Source organism: Lodderomyces elongisporus, chromosome 8 (genome assembly GCF_030384665.1).
Source record: "Lodderomyces elongisporus chromosome 8, complete sequence".
Classification (NCBI taxonomy): Eukaryota; Fungi; Ascomycota; class Pichiomycetes; order Serinales; family Debaryomycetaceae; genus Lodderomyces; species Lodderomyces elongisporus.
This window is the reverse complement of record NC_083680.1, coordinates 889,173-910,412: the sequence shown is the minus strand read 5'-3', so window position 1 is coordinate 910,412 and position 21,240 is coordinate 889,173. Positions and strand designations below refer to the sequence as shown.

At 39.4% G+C, this 21,240-nt stretch overlaps 5 protein-coding genes across 5 annotated transcripts; 1 reads left to right on the top strand and 4 right to left on the bottom strand. All coding sequences in view use genetic code 12, as the record gives it.

Moving 5' to 3' along the window:
- Positions 1 to 1,744: 1,744 nt before the first annotated feature.
- Positions 1,745 to 4,010, bottom strand: PVL30_005682 (uncharacterized protein; the record flags this gene model as incomplete). The annotated part of the gene is made up of 2 exons (XM_061119728.1): positions 1,745 to 1,819; positions 2,673 to 4,010. The coding sequence occupies 2 exons, from the start codon at positions 4,008 to 4,010 to the stop codon at positions 1,745 to 1,747; spliced, it is 1,413 nt and encodes a 470-aa protein (XP_060975711.1).
- Positions 4,011 to 6,387: 2,377 nt separating this feature from the next.
- On the bottom strand, positions 6,388 to 8,653 carry PVL30_005681 (uncharacterized protein; the record flags this gene model as incomplete). The annotated part of the gene is made up of 2 exons (XM_061119727.1): positions 6,388 to 6,462; positions 7,316 to 8,653. The coding sequence occupies 2 exons, from the start codon at positions 8,651 to 8,653 to the stop codon at positions 6,388 to 6,390; spliced, it is 1,413 nt and encodes a 470-aa protein (XP_060975710.1).
- A 2,404-nt stretch (positions 8,654 to 11,057) lies between these two features.
- On the bottom strand, positions 11,058 to 13,242 carry PVL30_005680 (uncharacterized protein; the record flags this gene model as incomplete). The annotated part of the gene is made up of 2 exons (XM_061119726.1): positions 11,058 to 11,132; positions 12,022 to 13,242. 2 exons carry the CDS (start codon positions 13,240 to 13,242, stop codon positions 11,058 to 11,060), a joined length of 1,296 nt encoding a protein of 431 aa, XP_060975709.1.
- Positions 13,243 to 14,204: 962 nt separating this feature from the next.
- Positions 14,205 to 15,170, bottom strand: PVL30_005679 (uncharacterized protein; the record flags this gene model as incomplete). The annotated part of the gene is made up of 1 exon (XM_001524081.2): positions 14,205 to 15,170. The coding sequence occupies one exon, from the start codon at positions 15,168 to 15,170 to the stop codon at positions 14,205 to 14,207; it is 966 nt and encodes a 321-aa protein (XP_001524131.2).
- Positions 15,171 to 16,097: 927 nt separating this feature from the next.
- PVL30_005678 (uncharacterized protein) lies at positions 16,098 to 18,188 on the top strand (the record flags this gene model as incomplete). Its single annotated transcript, XM_001524080.2, has 1 exon — positions 16,098 to 18,188. The coding sequence occupies one exon, from the start codon at positions 16,098 to 16,100 to the stop codon at positions 18,186 to 18,188; it is 2,091 nt and encodes a 696-aa protein (XP_001524130.2).
- Between the last annotated feature and the right edge of the window lie 3,052 nt (positions 18,189 to 21,240).

Here is a 21,240-nt window from a genome sequence, read left to right as displayed (position 1 = left end):
TTTTCTACTGAAGTTTGAGGAAAACTGTGGGCTCAGCTACTCCCTCCCCTTCTCCCCGCCCCATACATTTACATCATATAGGCCGGGTTCCAGGTTGAACCCTACGTTGGATCCTATATCAGTTCTAGAACATAGGGGGAATCGTGCTCCTATCAATGCTGCTGCCCACTGTAGTGGTTTTTGTAAAGTTTTATGTAAAGTTTTTTGTAAAGTATACACGCACCCGCGCGTCCATCTTATGTGTATCTAACCTGTACCTTACCTGTATCCTACCTGTCTCCTACATGTGTCTTACGTGTATCCTACCTGTGTCCTACGTGTTTCTTACGTGTATCCTACGTGTATCCTACGTGTATCTAAGGTTGACTCGTTCACAGCAGCTCACGTGCGCGCACACATACACATACTCCAACCCGAGATACTACAGTTTACAATGACAGCGATTGCGCGAAATATACAGAACGTTCAATTTGAGAAATAATTTGTAGGCTGAGTGCGAAATAGAAAAATGGTTCAATTACAAATAGCAGAGTGCATACAAAAACAGAAAGGTGTGTTAATATTAAAAAAAAAGTGCAAAGATTAATAGCAGGAACAGCAACACCATCAGCAACACCATCAGCAACACCATCAGCAACACCATCAGCAACACCATCAGCAACACAACCAGCAACACAACCAGTGACTCAACCAGTAACTCAACCAGTGACACAACCAGTGACTCAACCAGTAACTCAACCAGTAACTCAACCAGTGACACAACCAGTAACTCAACTAGTAACTCAACCAGTGACACAACCAGTAACTCAACCAGTGACACAACCAGTGACACAACCAGTGACACAACCAGTAACTCAACCAGTGACACAACCAGTAACTCAACTAGTAACTCAACCAGTAACACAACCAGTGACACAACCAGTGACACAACTAGTAACTCAACCAGTAACACAACCAGTGACACAACCAGTGACACAACCAGGAATAACACCAGAAACATTTTTGACAAGTTTAAATGGCATAGTTTGAGTTTGGTCGACGTCGGATAGCACACACTATAATAAATATGTTGGATATAATAAATATGATAAATATGATAAATATTAGTGGTGCTATTCCAACACGAGCAAACAATGATTTTGATGCAACATTAACAGACCCCGGAAGCAGATTCCACAAGCTTTTCTTCTGCACCATCTGAAACAACTTGCACGGTGACTTATACAACTCAACCTGTGATTATATGATCCCGCTGTGCCTTGTTGATACCCCTAGTGCATATGCGTCCTCGACATTTTTCGTCCCCCGTACAAGATCATACGACAAAGGCGCCATTTTGTCGCAGGATCTGCCAAGTTCAGAATAAATGTGTGAGTCAGCAGCTACACTAGTGCAATGTTGTGGTAGGCTATGGGAAACGGTAGCAGAGGTCAGTGGGCTCCCCTGCTTTGGGATCATGGTTGGGTTTGTGATATAGTCATCCGTGAAGCAGCAACAGAGGTAACATCAGAAATAGCATCAGTGACAGTATCGGTGGTAGCTTTAGACAGAGAAGGGAATTTCTAAGGACCATATCAAGCAACTCTGGGCGGGACGAGATCACCTTATTGAAGGCTTCTTCTGTGACCTGCAGTATGGGGACCCTCTTATAAAGTGTAATGAAGTCGCCCTCAGAATGGCTCTTAGTTCCCAGTTTAGTGCTATTCATGTAATGGATGTCTGCAAAGTTAACTGCAGCTCAGATCTATTGGCACAATTCACCGCAGTATGAATCGACGGGAGTCTTAAACTTGTCAAAGTGGAAGAAATTGATGTTTTTCTGGTTAATATTGTTTTTATTTTTAGTTTGTGTTGTGTTTTTCGTGTTTTGTGTTTCTTTTGTGATATCGATATCACACTAGTTCAAATGGTTGAGGTAGCGACGGTTGTTGTTGTTGTTGTAGTTGTTGTTGTTGTTGTTGTAGTTGTTGTTGTTGTTGTTGTAGTTGTTGTTGTTGTTGTTGTAGTTGTTGTTGTTGTAATAGTAGTTGTTGTTGTTGTTGTTGTAGTTGTTGTTGTAATAGTTGTTGTTGTTGTAATAGTTGTTGTTGTTGTAATAGTTGTTGTTGTTGTAATAGTTGTTGTTGTTGTAATAGTAGTTGTTGTTGTAATAGTTGTTGTTGTTGTTGTTGTTGTAATAGTTGTTGTTGTTGTAATAGTTGTTGTTGTTGTTGTAGTTGTTGTTGTTGTAGTAGTTGTTGTAGCTGTTGTTGTTGTTGTTGTTGTTGTAGTTCTTTTAGCAGCAGTTGTTGTTGTTGTTGTTGTTGTTGTTGTTGTTGTTGTTGTTGTTGTTGTTGTTGTTGTTGTTGTTGTTCTTTTAGCAGCAGTTGTTGTTGTTGTTGTTGTTGTTGTTGTTGTTCTTTTAGCAGCAGTTGTTGTTGTTGATCATCACTTTCAGCCAAAACAACTTTTTCTATTAACTCCTTCTTTTCTGCCCGTTTCTTTAGCCATGCAAACGGTTTGAACAGAGTCGTTTTGCTCTTCTTGAACCATGAAAACGGTTTAAACAGAGTCTTTCTGCTCTTCTTGAGCCGTGCAAACAATTTGAACAGTGGTATCCTACTCTTTTTAGGCTCCTTTAATTGATTCATACAGGAATCGTTTTCCTCTGGAATCCTAATATCCACAGAAACAAAATCGCAGTCCTCTGAGTTTTGGTCATTCCAATTGGTTCTTTCAACTGAGCTCACAGCATCTGACAAGGGGGCTGATACCAGTAAGACAGATGTATACGGTATATCCGCGTTTCCATCTATGGTTTCAATAGCAACATGAAATGGAAATGCGCTTGGAAAGTCATAGGGCGAGCTAGACTCTAATTCTGGTATAAAAGATGTATACGGTACATCCGTGTTTCCATCTGTGGTTTCAATAGCAACATGATATGGAGCCTCTCTCGGAATGATTTCATCATCATACACCGAGCTAGACTCAAATTCTGATAAGGCAGATGTACATGGTACATCCGCGTTTCCATCTGTGGTTTCAATAGCAACATGATATGGAGCCTCTCTCGGAATGATTTCATCATCATACACCGAGCTAGACTCAAATTCTGATAAGGCAGATGTACATGGTACATCCGCGTTTCCATCTGTGGTTTTAATAGCAACATGATATGGAGCCTCTCTCGGAATGATTTCATCATCATACACCGAGCTAGACTCAAATTCTGATAAGGCAGATGTACATGGTACATCCGCGTTTCCATCTGTGGTTTCAATAGCAACATGATATGGAGCCTCTCTCGGAATGATTTCATCATCATACACCGAGCTAGACTCAAATTCTGATAAGGCAGATGTACATGGTACATCCGCGTTTCCATCTGTGGTTTCATTAGCAACATGAAATTGAAGTTGGCTTGGACTGTCATAGGGCGAGGTGAAGCTGTTATTGGATGCCTCCTCTACTTGGGAAGCACTCCTCAGGATTGTTACTGTGTCAGATTCCGTAATTATATCCTCCCTCCTTGTCTGGCGACTCTCGGAGGAAAAATCAATTCCAAAATTTACTGGACCTCTAAGTTTATTATAGATCAAACTTGACTCTGCATTTTGCAAAACAACTGATTCTGACGCAACTGATACTTCTGTGCCATCCAGCATATCCATAAAATCATCGGGAAAAACACGTGGATCCTCCGCAATGCGTACAAAGATCGACTTTGGTGGAGAGAAATGCGGAGGGCTGTTCTTTGGTGGTTGCTTTGCATTCTCAGCTTCTAAAGCGCGCCTTCTAATTAATGGTATTCCGGTTGATGGCTCTGTGTAATCCAGCTTATTCTGAAAAATCTCGCCATAAGTTTCAGTTCCAGCTTTTCTTAGATACCTGAAGTCCCTATAGACTGAGCTGGGTTCTAAGATTGGTGAGCCTGATGACTCCCCTGGAAGTAAAAACCGAACCTTGGGTTTGGCGGGTTCGGAATCCTTTGCAAAGACATTTTGAAAACATTTATTAAAAAAGGGCATTGTTAATTTTTAAATTGTAGTCTTCCTCGATTATTGATGATAAAATCTGGTTAAGGTTATCGAGTAAGGCTTGGTTGTATGTTTAATTCTGGTAAAAGAAGGAAAAGAAGAAAGAAAAGAAGAAGGAAAAGAAGAAGGAAAAGAAGAAGAAGAAAAGGGTAAAAGAAGGTTTGAGGTCACAAGGGTTTTGTTTGTGGATATTTATACTTCACCAGGTAGCCCTCCAGTCACGCCTTGTGGTTGGGGATTAACAAGTAACTTGTGTTATGCCATATACATTTTGGTTGCAAAACCCGCGAGGAAGTGAGGGGAACAGAAGGGCGAGGAAGTCCCTTCTGGTAGCTCAGCAGTGCGTGTGCAATTGTATGCGCTACCAAACGCGTCATATCAAAAAAACCAAATGGGTGCTGCCAATAGTGTGTGGCTGTATCAGATAGCGGACGACCAGAGTGGATAAATTGTATGTTTGGATGCATGTTGGCTTAACACAATCTACAACCTTATACATCCTGCAATGCATTCTATCTCCACAAACAATTCTCGACTCATTGCAAGTTTGACGGCAATGAGTCGAGAATTGTTTTTGCGTGTTGATTATTCCAGCAAGTCTGGTGCGAATTTACAGGGAAACATTTTTCTACTGAAGTTTGAGGAAAACTGTGGGCTCAGCTACTCCCTCCCCTTCTCCCCGCCCCATACATTTACATCATATAGGCCGGGTTCCAGGTTGAACCCTACGTTGGATCCTATATCAGTTCTAGAACATAGGGGGAATCGTGCTCCTATCAATGCTGCTGCCCACTGTAGTGGTTTTTGTAAAGTTTTATGTAAAGTTTTTTGTAAAGTATACACGCACCCGCGCGTCCATCTTATGTGTATCTAACCTGTACCTTACCTGTATCCTACCTGTCTCCTACATGTGTCTTACGTGTATCCTACCTGTGTCCTACGTGTTTCTTACGTGTATCCTACGTGTATCCTACGTGTATCTAAGGTTGACTCGTTCACAGCAGCTCACGTGCGCGCACACATACACATACTCCAACCCGAGATACTACAGTTTACAATGACAGCGATTGCGCGAAATATACAGAACGTTCAATTTGAGAAATAATTTGTAGGCTGAGTGCGAAATAGAAAAATGGTTCAATTACAAATAGCAGAGTGCATACAAAAACAGAAAGGTGTGTTAATATTAAAAAAAAAGTGCAAAGATTAATAGCAGGAACAGCAACACCATCAGCAACACCATCAGCAACACCATCAGCAACACCATCAGCAACACCATCAGCAACACAACCAGCAACACAACCAGTGACTCAACCAGTAACTCAACCAGTGACACAACCAGTGACTCAACCAGTAACTCAACCAGTAACTCAACCAGTGACACAACCAGTAACTCAACTAGTAACTCAACCAGTGACACAACCAGTAACTCAACCAGTGACACAACCAGTGACACAACCAGTGACACAACCAGTGACACAACTAGTAACTCAACTAGTAACTCAACTAGTAACTCAACCAGTGACACAACCAGTGACACAACCAGTAACTCAACCAGTGACTCAACCAGTAACACAACCAGTGACACAACCAGTGACACAACCAGGAATAACACCAGAAACATTTTTGACAAGTTTAAATGGCATAGTTTGAGTTTGGTCGACGTCGGATAGCACACACTATAATAAATATGTTGGATATAATAAATATGATAAATATGATAAATATTAGTGGTGCTATTCCAACACGAGCAAACAATGATTTTGATGCAACATTAACAGACCCCGGAAGCAGATTCCACAAGCTTTTCTTCTGCACCATCTGAAACAACTTGCACGGTGACTTATACAACTCAACCTGTGATTATATGATCCCGCTGTGCCTTGTTGATACCCCTAGTGCATATGCGTCCTCGACATTTTTCGTCCCCCGTACAAGATCATACGACAAAGGCGCCATTTTGTCGCAGGATCTGCCAAGTTCAGAATAAATGTGTGAGTCAGCAGCTACACTAGTGCAATGTTGTGGTAGGCTATGGGAAACGGTAGCAGAGGTCAGTGGGCTCCCCTGCTTTGGGATCATGGTTGGGTTTGTGATATAGTCATCCGTGAAGCAGCAACAGAGGTAACATCAGAAATAGCATCAGTGACAGTATCGGTGGTAGCTTTAGACAGAGAAGGGAATTTCTAAGGACCATATCAAGCAACTCTGGGCGGGACGAGATCACCTTATTGAAGGCTTCTTCTGTGACCTGCAGTATGGGGACCCTCTTATAAAGTGTAATGAAGTCGCCCTCAGAATGGCTCTTAGTTCCCAGTTTAGTGCTATTCATGTAATGGATGTCTGCAAAGTTAACTGCAGCTCAGATCTATTGGCACAATTCACCGCAGTATGAATCGACGGGAGTCTTAAACTTGTCAAAGTGGAAGAAATTGATGTTTTTCTGGTTAATATTGTTTTTATTTTTAGTTTGTGTTGTGTTTTTCGTGTTTTGTGTTTCTTTTGTGATATCGATATCACACTAGTTCAAATGGTTGAGGTAGCGACGGTTGTTGTTGTTGTTGTAGTTGTTGTTGTTGTTGTTGTAGTTGTTGTTGTTGTTGTTGTAGTTGTTGTTGTAGTTGTTGTAGTTGTTGTTGTTGTAATAGTAGTTGTTGTTGTTGTTGTTGTAGTTGTTGTTGTAATAGTTGTTGTTGTTGTAATAGTTGTTGTTGTTGTAATAGTTGTTGTTGTTGTAATAGTTGTTGTTGTTGTAATAGTAGTTGTTGTTGTAATAGTTGTTGTTGTTGTTGTTGTTGTAATAGTTGTTGTTGTTGTAATAGTTGTTGTTGTTGTTGTAGTTGTTGTTGTTGTAGTAGTTGTTGTAGCTGTTGTTGTTGTTGTTGTTGTTGTAGTTCTTTTAGCAGCAGTTGTTGTTGTTGTTGTTGTTGTTGTTGTTGTTGTTGTTGTTGTTGTTGTTGTTGTTGTTGTTGTTGTTCTTTTAGCAGCAGTTGTTGTTGTTGTTGTTGTTGTTGTTGTTGTTCTTTTAGCAGCAGTTGTTGTTGTTGATCATCACTTTCAGCCAAAACAACTTTTTCTATTAACTCCTTCTTTTCTGCCCGTTTCTTTAGCCATGCAAACGGTTTGAACAGAGTCGTTTTGCTCTTCTTGAACCATGAAAACGGTTTAAACAGAGTCTTTCTGCTCTTCTTGAGCCGTGCAAACAATTTGAACAGTGGTATCCTACTCTTTTTAGGCTCCTTTAATTGATTCATACAGGAATCGTTTTCCTCTGGAATCCTAATATCCACAGAAACAAAATCGCAGTCCTCTGAGTTTTGGTCATTCCAATTGGTTCTTTCAACTGAGCTCACAGCATCTGACAAGGGGGCTGATACCAGTAAGACAGATGTATACGGTATATCCGCGTTTCCATCTATGGTTTCAATAGCAACATGAAATGGAAATGCGCTTGGAAAGTCATAGGGCGAGCTAGACTCTAATTCTGGTATAAAAGATGTATACGGTACATCCGTGTTTCCATCTGTGGTTTCAATAGCAACATGATATGGAGCCTCTCTCGGAATGATTTCATCATCATACACCGAGCTAGACTCAAATTCTGATAAGGCAGATGTACATGGTACATCCGCGTTTCCATCTGTGGTTTCAATAGCAACATGATATGGAGCCTCTCTCGGAATGATTTCATCATCATACACCGAGCTAGACTCAAATTCTGATAAGGCAGATGTACATGGTACATCCGCGTTTCCATCTGTGGTTTTAATAGCAACATGATATGGAGCCTCTCTCGGAATGATTTCATCATCATACACCGAGCTAGACTCAAATTCTGATAAGGCAGATGTACATGGTACATCCGCGTTTCCATCTGTGGTTTTAATAGCAATATGATATGGAGCCTCTCTCGGAATGATTTCATCATCATACACCGAGCTAGACTCAAATTCTGATAAGGCAGATGTACATGGTACATCCGCGTTTCCATCTGTGGTTTCATTAGCAACATGAAATTGAAGTTGGCTTGGACTGTCATAGGGCGAGGTGAAGCTGTTATTGGATGCCTCCTCTACTTGGGAAGCACTCCTCAGGATTGTTACTGTGTCAGATTCCGTAATTATATCCTCCCTCCTTGTCTGGCGACTCTCGGAGGAAAAATCAATTCCAAAATTTACTGGACCTCTAAGTTTATTATAGATCAAACTTGACTCTGCATTTTGCAAAACAACTGATTCTGACGCAACTGATACTTCTGTGCCATCCAGCATATCCATAAAATCATCGGGAAAAACACGTGGATCCTCCGCAATGCGTACAAAGATCGACTTTGGTGGAGAGAAATGCGGAGGGCTGTTCTTTGGTGGTTGCTTTGCATTCTCAGCTTCTAAAGCGCGCCTTCTAATTAATGGTATTCCGGTTGATGGCTCTGTGTAATCCAGCTTATTCTGAAAAATCTCGCCATAAGTTTCAGTTCCAGCTTTTCTTAGATACCTGAAGTCCCTATAGACTGAGCTGGGTTCTAAGATTGGTGAGCCTGATGACTCCCCTGGAAGTAAAAACCGAACCTTGGGTTTGGCGGGTTCGGAATCCTTTGCAAAGACATTTTGAAAACATTTATTAAAAAAGGGCATTGTTAATTTTTAAATTGTAGTCTTCCTCGATTATTGATGATAAAATCTGGTTAAGGTTATCGAGTAAGGCTTGGTTGTATGTTTAATTCTGGTAAAAGAAGGAAAAGAAGAAAGAAAAGAAGAAGGAAAAGAAGAAGGAAAAGAAGAAGAAGAAAAGGGTAAAAGAAGGTTTGAGGTCACAAGGGTTTTGTTTGTGGATATTTATACTTCACCAGGTAGCCCTCCAGTCACGCCTTGTGGTTGGGGATTAACAAGTAACTTGTGTTATGCCATATACATTTTGGTTGCAAAACCCGCGAGGAAGTGAGGGGAACAGAAGGGCGAGGAAGTCCCTTCTGGTAGCTCAGCAGTGCGTGTGCAATTGTATGCGCTACCAAACGCGTCATATCAAAAAAACCAAATGGGTGCTGCCAATAGTGTGTGGCTGTATCAGATAGCGGACGACCAGAGTGGATAAATTGTATGTTTGGATGCATGTTGGCTTAACACAATCTACAACCTTATACATCCTGCAATGCATTCTATCTCCACAAACAATTCTCGACTCATTGCAAGTTTGACGGCAATGAGTCGAGAATTGTTTTTGCGTGTTGATTATTCCAGCAAGTCTGGTGCGAATTTACAGGGAAACATTTTTCTACTGAAGTTTGAGGAAAACTGTGGGCTCAGCTACTCCCTCCCCTTCTCCCCGCCCCATACATTTACATCATATAGGCCGGGTTCCAGGTTGAACCCTACGTTGGATCCTATATCAGTTCTAGAACATAGGGGGAATCGTGCTCCTATCAATGCTGCTGCCCACTGTAGTGGTTTTTGTAAAGTTTTATGTAAAGTTTTTTGTAAAGTATACACGCACCCGCGCGTCCATCTTATGTGTATCTAACCTGTACCTTACCTGTATCCTACCTGTCTCCTACATGTGTCTTACGTGTATCCTACGTGTATCCTACGTGTATCTAAGGTTGACTCGTTCACAGCAGCTCACGTGCGCGCACACATACACATACTCCAACCCGAGATACTACAGTTTACAATGACAGCGATTGCGCGAAATATACAGAACGTTCAATTTGAGAAATAATTTGTAGGCTGAGTGCGAAATAGAAAAATGGTTCAATTACAAATAGCAGAGTGCATACAAAAACAGAAAGGTGTGTTAATATTAAAAAAAAAGTGCAAAGATTAATAGCAGGAACAGCAACACCATCAGCAACACCATCAGCAACACCATCAGCAACACCATCAGCAACACCATCAGCAACACAACCAGCAACACAACCAGTGACTCAACCAGTAACTCAACCAGTGACACAACCAGTGACTCAACCAGTAACTCAACCAGTAACTCAACCAGTGACACAACCAGTAACTCAACTAGTAACTCAACCAGTGACACAACCAGTAACTCAACCAGTGACACAACCAGTGACACAACCAGTGACACAACCAGTAACTCAACCAGTGACACAACCAGTAACTCAACTAGTAACTCAACCAGTAACACAACCAGTGACACAACCAGTGACACAACTAGTAACTCAACTAGTAACTCAACCAGTGACACAACCAGTGACACAACCAGTAACTCAACCAGTGACTCAACCAGTAACACAACCAGTGACACAACCAGTGACACAACCAGGAATAACACCAGAAACATTTTTGACAAGTTTAAATGGCATAGTTTGAGTTTGGTCGACGTCGGATAGCACACACTATAATAAATATGTTGGATATAATAAATATGATAAATATGATAAATATTAGTGGTGCTATTCCAACACGAGCAAACAATGATTTTGATGCAACATTAACAGACCCCGGAAGCAGATTCCACAAGCTTTTCTTCTGCACCATCTGAAACAACTTGCACGGTGACTTATACAACTCAACCTGTGATTATATGATCCCGCTGTGCCTTGTTGATACCCCTAGTGCATATGCGTCCTCGACATTTTTCGTCCCCCGTACAAGATCATACGACAAAGGCGCCATTTTGTCGCAGGATCTGCCAAGTTCAGAATAAATGTGTGAGTCAGCAGCTACACTAGTGCAATGTTGTGGTAGGCTATGGGAAACGGTAGCAGAGGTCAGTGGGCTCCCCTGCTTTGGGATCATGGTTGGGTTTGTGATATAGTCATCCGTGAAGCAGCAACAGAGGTAACATCAGAAATAGCATCAGTGACAGTATCGGTGGTAGCTTTAGACAGAGAAGGGAATTTCTAAGGACCATATCAAGCAACTCTGGGCGGGACGAGATCACCTTATTGAAGGCTTCTTCTGTGACCTGCAGTATGGGGACCCTCTTATAAAGTGTAATGAAGTCGCCCTCAGAATGGCTCTTAGTTCCCAGTTTAGTGCTATTCATGTAATGGATGTCTGCAAAGTTAACTGCAGCTCAGATCTATTGGCACAATTCACCGCAGTATGAATCGACGGGAGTCTTAAACTTGTCAAAGTGGAAGAAATTGATGTTTTTCTGGTTAATATTGTTTTTATTTTTAGTTTGTGTTGTGTTTTTCGTGTTTTGTGTTTCTTTTGTGATATCGATATCACACTAGTTCAAATGGTTGAGGTAGCGACGGTTGTTGTTGTTGTTGTAGTTGTTGTTGTTGTTGTTGTAGTTGTTGTTGTTGTTGTTGTAGTTGTTGTTGTAGTTGTTGTAGTTGTTGTTGTTGTAATAGTAGTTGTTGTTGTTGTTGTTGTAGTTGTTGTTGTAATAGTTGTTGTTGTTGTAATAGTTGTTGTTGTTGTAATAGTTGTTGTTGTTGTAATAGTTGTTGTTGTTGTAATAGTAGTTGTTGTTGTAATAGTTGTTGTTGTTGTTGTTGTTGTAATAGTTGTTGTTGTTGTAATAGTTGTTGTTGTTGTTGTAGTTGTTGTTGTTGTAGTAGTTGTTGTAGCTGTTGTTGTTGTTGTTGTTGTTGTAGTTCTTTTAGCAGCAGTTGTTGTTGTTGTTGTTGTTGTTGTTGTTGTTGTTGTTGTTGTTGTTGTTGTTGTTGTTGTTGTTGTTGTTGTTGTTGTTGTTGTTGTTGTTGTTGTTGTTGTTCTTTTAGCAGCAGTTGTTGTTGTTGTTGTTGTTGTTGTTGTTGTTCTTTTAGCAGCAGTTGTTGTTGTTGATCATCACTTTCAGCCAAAACAACTTTTTCTATTAACTCCTTCTTTTCTGCCCGTTTCTTTAGCCATGCAAACGGTTTGAACAGAGTCGTTTTGCTCTTCTTGAACCATGAAAACGGTTTAAACAGAGTCTTTCTGCTCTTCTTGAGCCGTGCAAACAATTTGAACAGTGGTATCCTACTCTTTTTAGGCTCCTTTAATTGATTCATACAGGAATCGTTTTCCTCTGGAATCCTAATATCCACAGAAACAAAATCGCAGTCCTCTGAGTTTTGGTCATTCCAATTGGTTCTTTCAACTGAGCTCACAGCATCTGACAAGGGGGCTGATACCAGTAAGACAGATGTATACGGTATATCCGCGTTTCCATCTATGGTTTCAATAGCAACATGAAATGGAAATGCGCTTGGAACGTCATAGGGCGAGCTAGACTCTAATTCTGGTATAAAAGATGTATACGGTACATCCGTGTTTCCATCTGTGGTTTCAATAGCAACATGATATGGAGCCTCTCTCGGAATGATTTCATCATCATACACCGAGCTAGACTCAAATTCTGATAAGGCAGATGTACATGGTACATCCGCGTTTCCATCTGTGGTTTCAATAGCAACATGATATGGAGCCTCTCTCGGAATGATTTCATCATCATACACCGAGCTAGACTCAAATTCTGATAAGGCAGATGTACATGGTACATCCGCGTTTCCATCTGTGGTTTCAATAGCAACATGATATGGAGCCTCTCTCGGAATGATTTCATCATCATACACCGAGCTAGACTCAAATTCTGATAAGGCAGATGTACATGGTACATCCGCGTTTCCATCTGTGGTTTCATTAGCAACATGAAATTGAAGTTGGCTTGGACTGTCATAGGGCGAGGTGAAGCTGTTATTGGATGCCTCCTCTACTTGGGAAGCACTCCTCAGGATTGTTACTGTGTCAGATTCCGTAATTATATCCTCCCTCCTTGTCTGGCGACTCTCGGAGGAAAAATCAATTCCAAAATTTACTGGACCTCTAAGTTTATTATAGATCAAACTTGACTCTGCATTTTGCAAAACAACTGATTCTGACGCAACTGATACTTCTGTGCCATCCAGCATATCCATAAAATCATCGGGAAAAACACGTGGATCCTCCGCAATGCGTACAAAGATCGACTTTGGTGGAGAGAAATGCGGAGGGCTGTTCTTTGGTGGTTGCTTTGCATTCTCAGCTTCTAAAGCGCGCCTTCTAATTAATGGTATTCCGGTTGATGGCTCTGTGTAATCCAGCTTATTCTGAAAAATCTCGCCATAAGTTTCAGTTCCAGCTTTTCTTAGATACCTGAAGTCCCTATAGACTGAGCTGGGTTCTAAGATTGGTGAGCCTGATGACTCCCCTGGAAGTAAAAACCGAACCTTGGGTTTGGCGGGTTCGGAATCCTTTGCAAAGACATTTTGAAAACATTTATTAAAAAAGGGCATTGTTAATTTTTAAATTGTAGTCTTCCTCGATTATTGATGATAAAATCTGGTTAAGGTTATCGAGTAAGGCTTGGTTGTATGTTTAATTCTGGTAAAAGAAGGAAAAGAAGAAAGAAAAGAAGAAGGAAAAGAAGAAGGAAAAGAAGAAGAAGAAAAGGGTAAAAGAAGGTTTGAGGTCACAAGGGTTTTGTTTGTGGATATTTATACTTCACCAGGTAGCCCTCCAGTCACGCCTTGTGGTTGGGGATTAACAAGTAACTTGTGTTATGCCATATACATTTTGGTTGCAAAACCCGCGAGGAAGTGAGGGGAACAGAAGGGCGAGGAAGTCCCTTCTGGTAGCTCAGCAGTGCGTGTGCAATTGTATGCGCTACCAAACGCGTCATATCAAAAAAACCAAATGGGTGCTGCCAATAGTGTGTGGCTGTATCAGATAGCGGACGACCAGAGTGGATAAATTGTATGTTTGGATGCATGTTGGCTCAACACAATCTACAACCATGTGGTAAATTTTTGGGTATACTTTTGTTTGTCGACTGAGCGCAAAATTAACGAGTGGTTCTACATTGAACAAAAATGTGTGTAACCAGTTCGCAAAATTCATCGAGTTCCTCCCTAGATTGAATGGTCTGTATATTTCGCACAATCCCCTTCACACGGGAGAAGTACAACATTTAGTGGCAAGACAATTGTATTGGAAAAAGGTAAATGCTGGAAACGATTAATATGTGAATCCGCTTGAATTATACCACATGGTGATGATATATCATCTTCACCAAGTTTTTACCTATGAGAAACAGACTCATTTCATAATACAAGTAAATTTAGTATCTGACCAACGAATATATTAACCTCTCTCTCTCTCTTTTTTTTTTTTTCTTTTTATGTATACATACATACATATATATATATATATATATATATATATGCCATTTTCTTCCTCTTAATAACATTTGTCTTAGTTATTTATTGATCTTCGACACCATCTGGTCTGCACCAATGTTTGCCAATCTGTCAGCCGCTTCATTTCCCTCGTCTCCAGCATGGCCCTTAACATGGACAAATTGCAATGGTTGGTGTCCTCTTTGTTGATGGATTTCATTGATTTCATTTTTCAATTGAACCGCTTCTTTGATAATATCAGCATTGGCCACTGGTTTCCCTGCAGTATTTGTCCATCCGTTTTTCAGCCACTTATTCGACCATTCATCAACACATTGCATAGCATACTTAGAATCAGAATGAATGGAATATTGTTTCCCTGTAGGCGCGGTGGCTAATTCATTTTTAATGTTCTTTAACGCGTGATGGATCGCATGCAACTCTGCACGCTGGTTTGTGGGTGCAACAGTGTGAATATCATCTACCGAACTTAGAGGAACAGCTGCATTTCGGGGGTCATTTCTGCCATAGTATACGCCGTATCCAGAAGCAGCAGTACGCGATTTGCCGTTGCCACGAGAAGCTCCGTCGGTATAAATTTTGGTGACTTTAGGTGTAGAGCTTGATGTATGAGCCAGGTTGTAATTAGGTGAAAAGCTCAACGAAGAGCCTAAAATTACTGGGGTTTTAGACGTAGTTGTTTGAGACACCGACTTCGTGTACAGTTTAGAAGTCATCGAGTCACGGACTGGATTGGCATTTGTCACATAAGGTACCCGTGCAGATGATGGCTTCTCAACCTTATCAGATTCATACCAACGACCGCCTGCACCGATGGTACCACCAAACCCTCCACTTGTACCACTTGATTTTCCTCCTCCTAATCCTCCCCCCGATCGTCCTCCGGAAGCAAACAGTCTAGCCTCATTTAAAGTATCAAACTTTTTGTATTGAGCTCCACTATATCCATTCACTTGATCTTTACATTGATTCCAATTAGTGTAAACACCTTTTGAGCGGCCATTAGCCACAGCATAATATGGCATCTTGGTATTATTGGTATTATTGGTATTATTGGTATTGGTTTGATTAGATAGAAATCTTACTACTGGGAATCGAGAAATTGATGCTGATGTCAGTACCGCAGCCTTGCAGTGGAGTGAATATGCAATCGAGATTTTCAACCCGTGTTTGTTGATGGTGTGTGTACGTGCGTATGATTTAGCCGTGATCAATTGGTGGCGTTTCAGACAGCTTTATATGGAATATGAAATTGTGCACAACTGACGAGCTTTCGATTCTTAATTCCAAGGGGCAGTGGTATAAGGGGGAGGGTATAGGTATGTGAGTGTGATTCTGTTTCAAAAAGGTTTTCCTTTTTTTTTTTTTTTTTCCTAAAGAAAAAGAAATGGTTGGTGAGCGAGGAGGTAATAACCAAGAGAAGAAATTAAATATATACATACATATAAATATGTAACTCGTCAAAAGAATTAAGGGGTAAAGGTAAAGATGGAATTGGAGAATTATATTTTTCTTCGCCTCTTCTTTTAGATGGTGAAACAAGCACCTATTGCAAAGAGCCAAATTCAAATGGCTTCAGAATAAAAAAAAAAAAAGAGAGAAAAAAGAAAAACACCCATAAAAACCACATGTTGGCTTTAATACACGTCGATATTGTATTACTTATTTATTTACAAGAGTTATCGAAAGATCTTCTCAATAGCTTTCGCTGCTAAATTCGTAAGAGACTACTCAATGTATCGAAGAAAAAAGAAAGAAAGAAAAAAATAGAAAGAGCAAAATAGAGTAGTAGTGTGAGGGTAGCAAAACGCGTTTAAAAATATATATATATATGTATTACATATGAAAGAAACTACGTATATGTGAAATAAACAATTCATTCCATTGCCATCTTTATACAACCACGAAAGTAATACGCATTCACATCAGTTTCTGAATTGTGATTGATGAATATGAGTACAAGAAATAGTTCCTTAAATACATTGGCAGGAAATCTTTTGCAAAATTTTCTGATTGATGTATTGGATTTAGATACAGTAGTTGCCTTACTGAATGCAAGCGCATCAGTAAACTCAACATCGATTTCAATATCATCATCATCGGCGTCGGCATCGGCATTGGCAGCAGCATCAGCATCCGCAAATGGCAAAGTTCAGCTTTCGTACAAAGAAGTTGTTTTACAAGAAGTTGCGTCTTTAGCTATTGTTCTTTTATGCTCTTTAATTCCAATAATTATTGGTTCCTATAGCACCGTTACCAAGCCCAAAAATGCACGCGATCCAAGAGATGACAAACATGTCAACTCCAATTATGATCCACTGGATATGGACGATCTGCGGTACTTGATTGCCAATATGACAAATTTGGAGATGATTGATTTTGCTGCGTTGGACATGAAAATGGTTCTTTTGATGCCCGTGTTTGCCGCAGTAGCGCTTCTGGGGATGTACTATTGTTTGCAAAATGGGGTAAATTTGGAAAAATTGATCCGCTGGTACATGTTTGCATTTGCGCCAGTAAGTTTTTACATCACAATGGATGGCTTAATGAGTATGGGGGCGAGAAATATAAGCCATTGGTTTGGCAAAGATTCGAATTGGATCTTCAAAAGATTAAGATTGGCTGTGCTGGATGATGTGGATGCGTTTCCCAAGGGAGAAGTTCAAAATGTTGCAAAAAAGCTTGAAGGGGAACTTGAAAAGCAAAAGAAGGAAAAAATAAACAAGGGTGAAAATAATAATCATGAGAACAACAACAACAGAAACAACAACAACAGAAGCAGTAGCAGCAGCAGCAGCAGCAGCAGCAACGATTTGGGAGGAGAAAGTTCCATAGTGGATGAATTCAAATCATATTTGAATTACGAGAAGATTGCCATTCTCCCGCAAACAGATATTCTAGTTGAAAATATTTGCTTTGATTGTATTTTGGACACCAAGTTTCTTGTTTTGTTTCCGTTAACTGTTGCTTATGTCTATTACAATAATCCGGAATGTTGGATTTGGTCCAATATAACCTCATTCATGTTAATTTTTTCGGCATTTCGGCAACTTCGAGTTATGCGTTTTTGCAATGCGCATATTTTACTCATGGGGTTGTTTATTTACGATATTTATTTTGTATTCGCCACTGAGATGATGGTTACTGTTGCTACGTCCATGGATGTTCCTATGAAGTTGTACATTCCTAAAATATTTGACATGGAAAACAAGAGTATATTAGGATTGGGGGACATTATAGTTCCGGGAGTATTCATTAGCTTGTGTCTTCGATTTGATTTGAATAATTTTTACGATAGAACAAAACAACCTTTCCATCATTTAAACAAATTTCCAAAGCCTTATTTCTGGAGCGCATTGGTGAGTTATTCTTTAGGGTTGGTGCTTGCTTTTGTCGCATTGAACATCTCAGGAAAGGGACAACCTGCCTTGTTATATATCGTACCTTGCTTAATTGGTGGGGTAAACGGTATGGCGTTGTTTAGAGGTGAATTTAAGAGATTGTGGCAATTTTCTGAGGCAATCAAGTCGTTTGAACAAAAGCATTCGAAGAAGTCAGTTTTGATGTCATCAAATGCGGAGGATTACGAAGATGAAGATGTCGATTTTGTACCGGAAGAAATTGATGATGATTTGGATTTGTTTATTGAAAAAGTCGAGAAGAAGCGTTCTGCGTACTATTCTCGAATGCAGGATGAAGATTGGGTTGAAACCGATATTGATGATTTGTATATGGAGGAAGAGGATGAGACTTTTATCATTGGTGAAATCAATTGCGACGAAGATGAGTCATTGTCAGATGAAATATCGGATGGGGAATTGGCTGCCGATGTGGCATACTTGCAAAAGGGTTTGCTAGGGGACCCTAAAGAGTGGTACAGTTCTGAAGAAGAAGAAGAAGAAGAAGAAGAAGAAGAAGAAGAAGAAGAAGAAGAAGAAGAAGAAGAAGAAGATATTGAGTATGATAAGGATGATGATGATGATGATGATGAGTTCGAAGAGGGAGAGCGAGATGGAAAAGAAGAGGAGGTTATTATGGGCTAGAGAATTCAATTTAGGTGGATTGAGATTTTTCCCCATTCTTTAGACTAGGATGATTAAAGTCAACAATGTTTCTAATCATTTTGGAATATTCTCGATGATAGAAGAATATGCGGCACTTTCAGTTTTCGAGTTTGTCTCGACAAACAAATCTGATTGATGCATGCAAGTTTCGTAATTCTGTGTATTGAATATTTTTGTGAGAGACGAGGAAGTGGTTGAAAAAGGGGAGGTGGAGGTTGAAGGTTTGGAATAATGCAATTTTACAGTCTGTTTAGAAATAGATGGATAGTTGCAATTGATAAGATGGTCAATATTTTTAGGATACAGGATTAGCATTTAGATGAACTTGTGATAGGATTGAGAATTTTTTTTTTTTCTTTTATCTTTTTAGTAGCGCTATAATCAACTACAGCAGAAGCTTTCTCAAATTTTATAAAGATGAATATTAAAAAAAATCTAAAATGTAAACGTCTTCTGTATCAACATTATTGGGAAAGATTGCGTTTTGTCAACAATATAGTTTTTTTCTTTTTTTCAATTTAATTCATTTTATTTTTTCATACATACCATCTTCACTATCAAGAAGCTTTGTATTGTTGGTATAAACACTCAAACATATTTTTGCATGCTGATAGGTGAGGGGAGAGAAAAGATAACAGAGCAAGTAAGCTTTTACATCTTGTGCATAATCATCACGCACAATCTGTAAAAACATCGAGGAGCCTTAGATCCGATAGAATGATGATTAGTGATAACGACTGTGGTTGTGGTAGTGGTAGTGGTTGTGGTTGTGGTTATATTGTGGTAGTGGTGATGGAAGTGGTAGTGGTGATGGTTGTTTTGATTGTTTACATCTGCTTTTTTGATACACGTTGTGGTGGCACTTATTGTCAAGAAGTTTCAACATTGTGAAAAATTGGTATTCTAGTGGAAAGATAAAGAAAAGGATGGAACATGAACATTTGTTAGAGGAAGCAAACCAAAGCAAACCAAAGCAAACCAAAGCAAACCAAAGCAAACCAAAGCAAACCAAAGCAAACCAAAACAAATTAAAACAAATTAAAACGATAAAAAAACAACATAAATAATCTTCTTCACAATTTCCTTATTTCATTATTTCCCCGTGCTGTGGGGTTCTACCATCTTAGCTCCTTCTAATCTACTGAATACTATTATATTGTTGAACTATTCTTGTCTCTTTGTCTGTTGTCTCTTGCAATAAATACAGATATGCCGTGTACTACAAAGGCTTCTTTCCGCTTTTAAGGCGCACTACGCGAAGTGAGAATAAGAAAATATTAAAAACAAAATAAAATAAAATAAAATAAAATAAAATAAAATAAGATAAAAGAAATAAAAAAATTGGAAACTTTCGCCGCCACTAAACTCCGCACCTACCCGTGCTACTGGCATAAGCACTGGCACAAGCACTGGCACCCGCTTCAAACGAGAAATCATGCGACGGGGGAGGGGAAGGTGGAAAAACGAGGGAATAATAAGTCTACATTAGGAAAGAAAAAGAAAGGAAAAGGAAATGGAAAAGGAAATGGAAAATCTAAGCGTGCGGGTACTTTGACCAAATGTTCTCCACCAATACAAACTTTTTCGCCCATCTCCGATGACGAGAGGGTAATTACAGCTCGTCACCGGAAATGAGTCTAAAAAGAAAATAAGAAAAAAAAAAGAGTTAAAAAGAAACATTATATTGGTTTGCAAACTAAGCTCAAGAACCTCGTGTTTGGGGGGGGGGGGGGGGGGGCTTTGGTGTTCTCACTAAAAAAAATTTTTTTTTTCTTCTTCTTCTTCTTCTTCTTCTTCTTCTTCTTCTTCTTCTTCTTCTTCTTCTTTTTCTAGTGATAAAATGTGTTATCTACTTCTTTATACGTTTAACTCTATTGTGTTGTGATTGTATCGTTCTTTTTCTTCTTTTATTCTGTAGTTGGCATTTGTCCAGGGATTGTGATATCGAACATGATAAGGGATATCATATGCGGAGAAAAAATCGTAAAATTTCGTCTCTCTTATCTGAGGGGAAGGAGAACTGAGACGAAGCAAACATTGGAAACATACACAAACAACAAACAACAAACAACAAAAGAAAAAACAAATAAAGAAAATTTGACTGACCTTGAACAAGATGTAAATTCTGATATATAGTGTTATGGTAACATTATCGAAAAGAATCAAAAAGAAGGTGGTGAGAAAGAGAAAGACAGGTTGGTATATCGTGGCATGTAGTAACATGATCTAAGATATTTGACCCGTTGCACATCTAGAAACTCTTTAATGTTGCACTGGTTGATCTCATATTTACCATGAACTGAGGAACTGGGGATTGCTATTATTTTGTTTTTTTTTTCCTTTTGTTTTTTTTTCCTTTTGTTCTATTTATTTTACAAAAAGAAAAAGGGCAATTGCAACCTTGTCCTCTATTCCTGACATTTCCGGCAAAGAGCAATTGCAAACCAACTTCAAACAATAGCTTTTTGTCTTGTTTTGTTTTGTTTTGTTATGTTTTGTATGGTTATCTCGAGCTGATCTTGTTGTACTACTTCAGCGGATGTCCAGTGGCGATCTTTCAGTATTCAATATAAACAGCAAGAGCAACAAGTGCAAATTATAAACTGCAAACTGCAAACTGCAAGCTGCAAACAAGAGCCTATAAACTTGTGGGCTGGAGATCAGGAAACATGGATGTTGGGCTTTTAAGAATTGAGAATATGTAAAAGGTCTATTGAGAAGACAAAACTACTCGCTCACACACACACTCACACACAAAACCCTGAACAACAACAGCAATCTTTCATGGAATATATAGATCTATTGACAATATAAGTCTTGGATGAAATCAAGAAATATCAGATATGTTGAGAAAGTAAATACAGAGAACATCCTATATCATATTAGATCAGACGGAATAGATGACAATAAAGACATTCGTTTTCAACAAATTCTTTATTTTTTTATTCTTTTTATTGTTTTTTTCTTTTTTTTTGCCAAATGGTGTGTATGTGTGTGTACGTGTGTGGTCTGATGCAAAAAAGTGGAAACC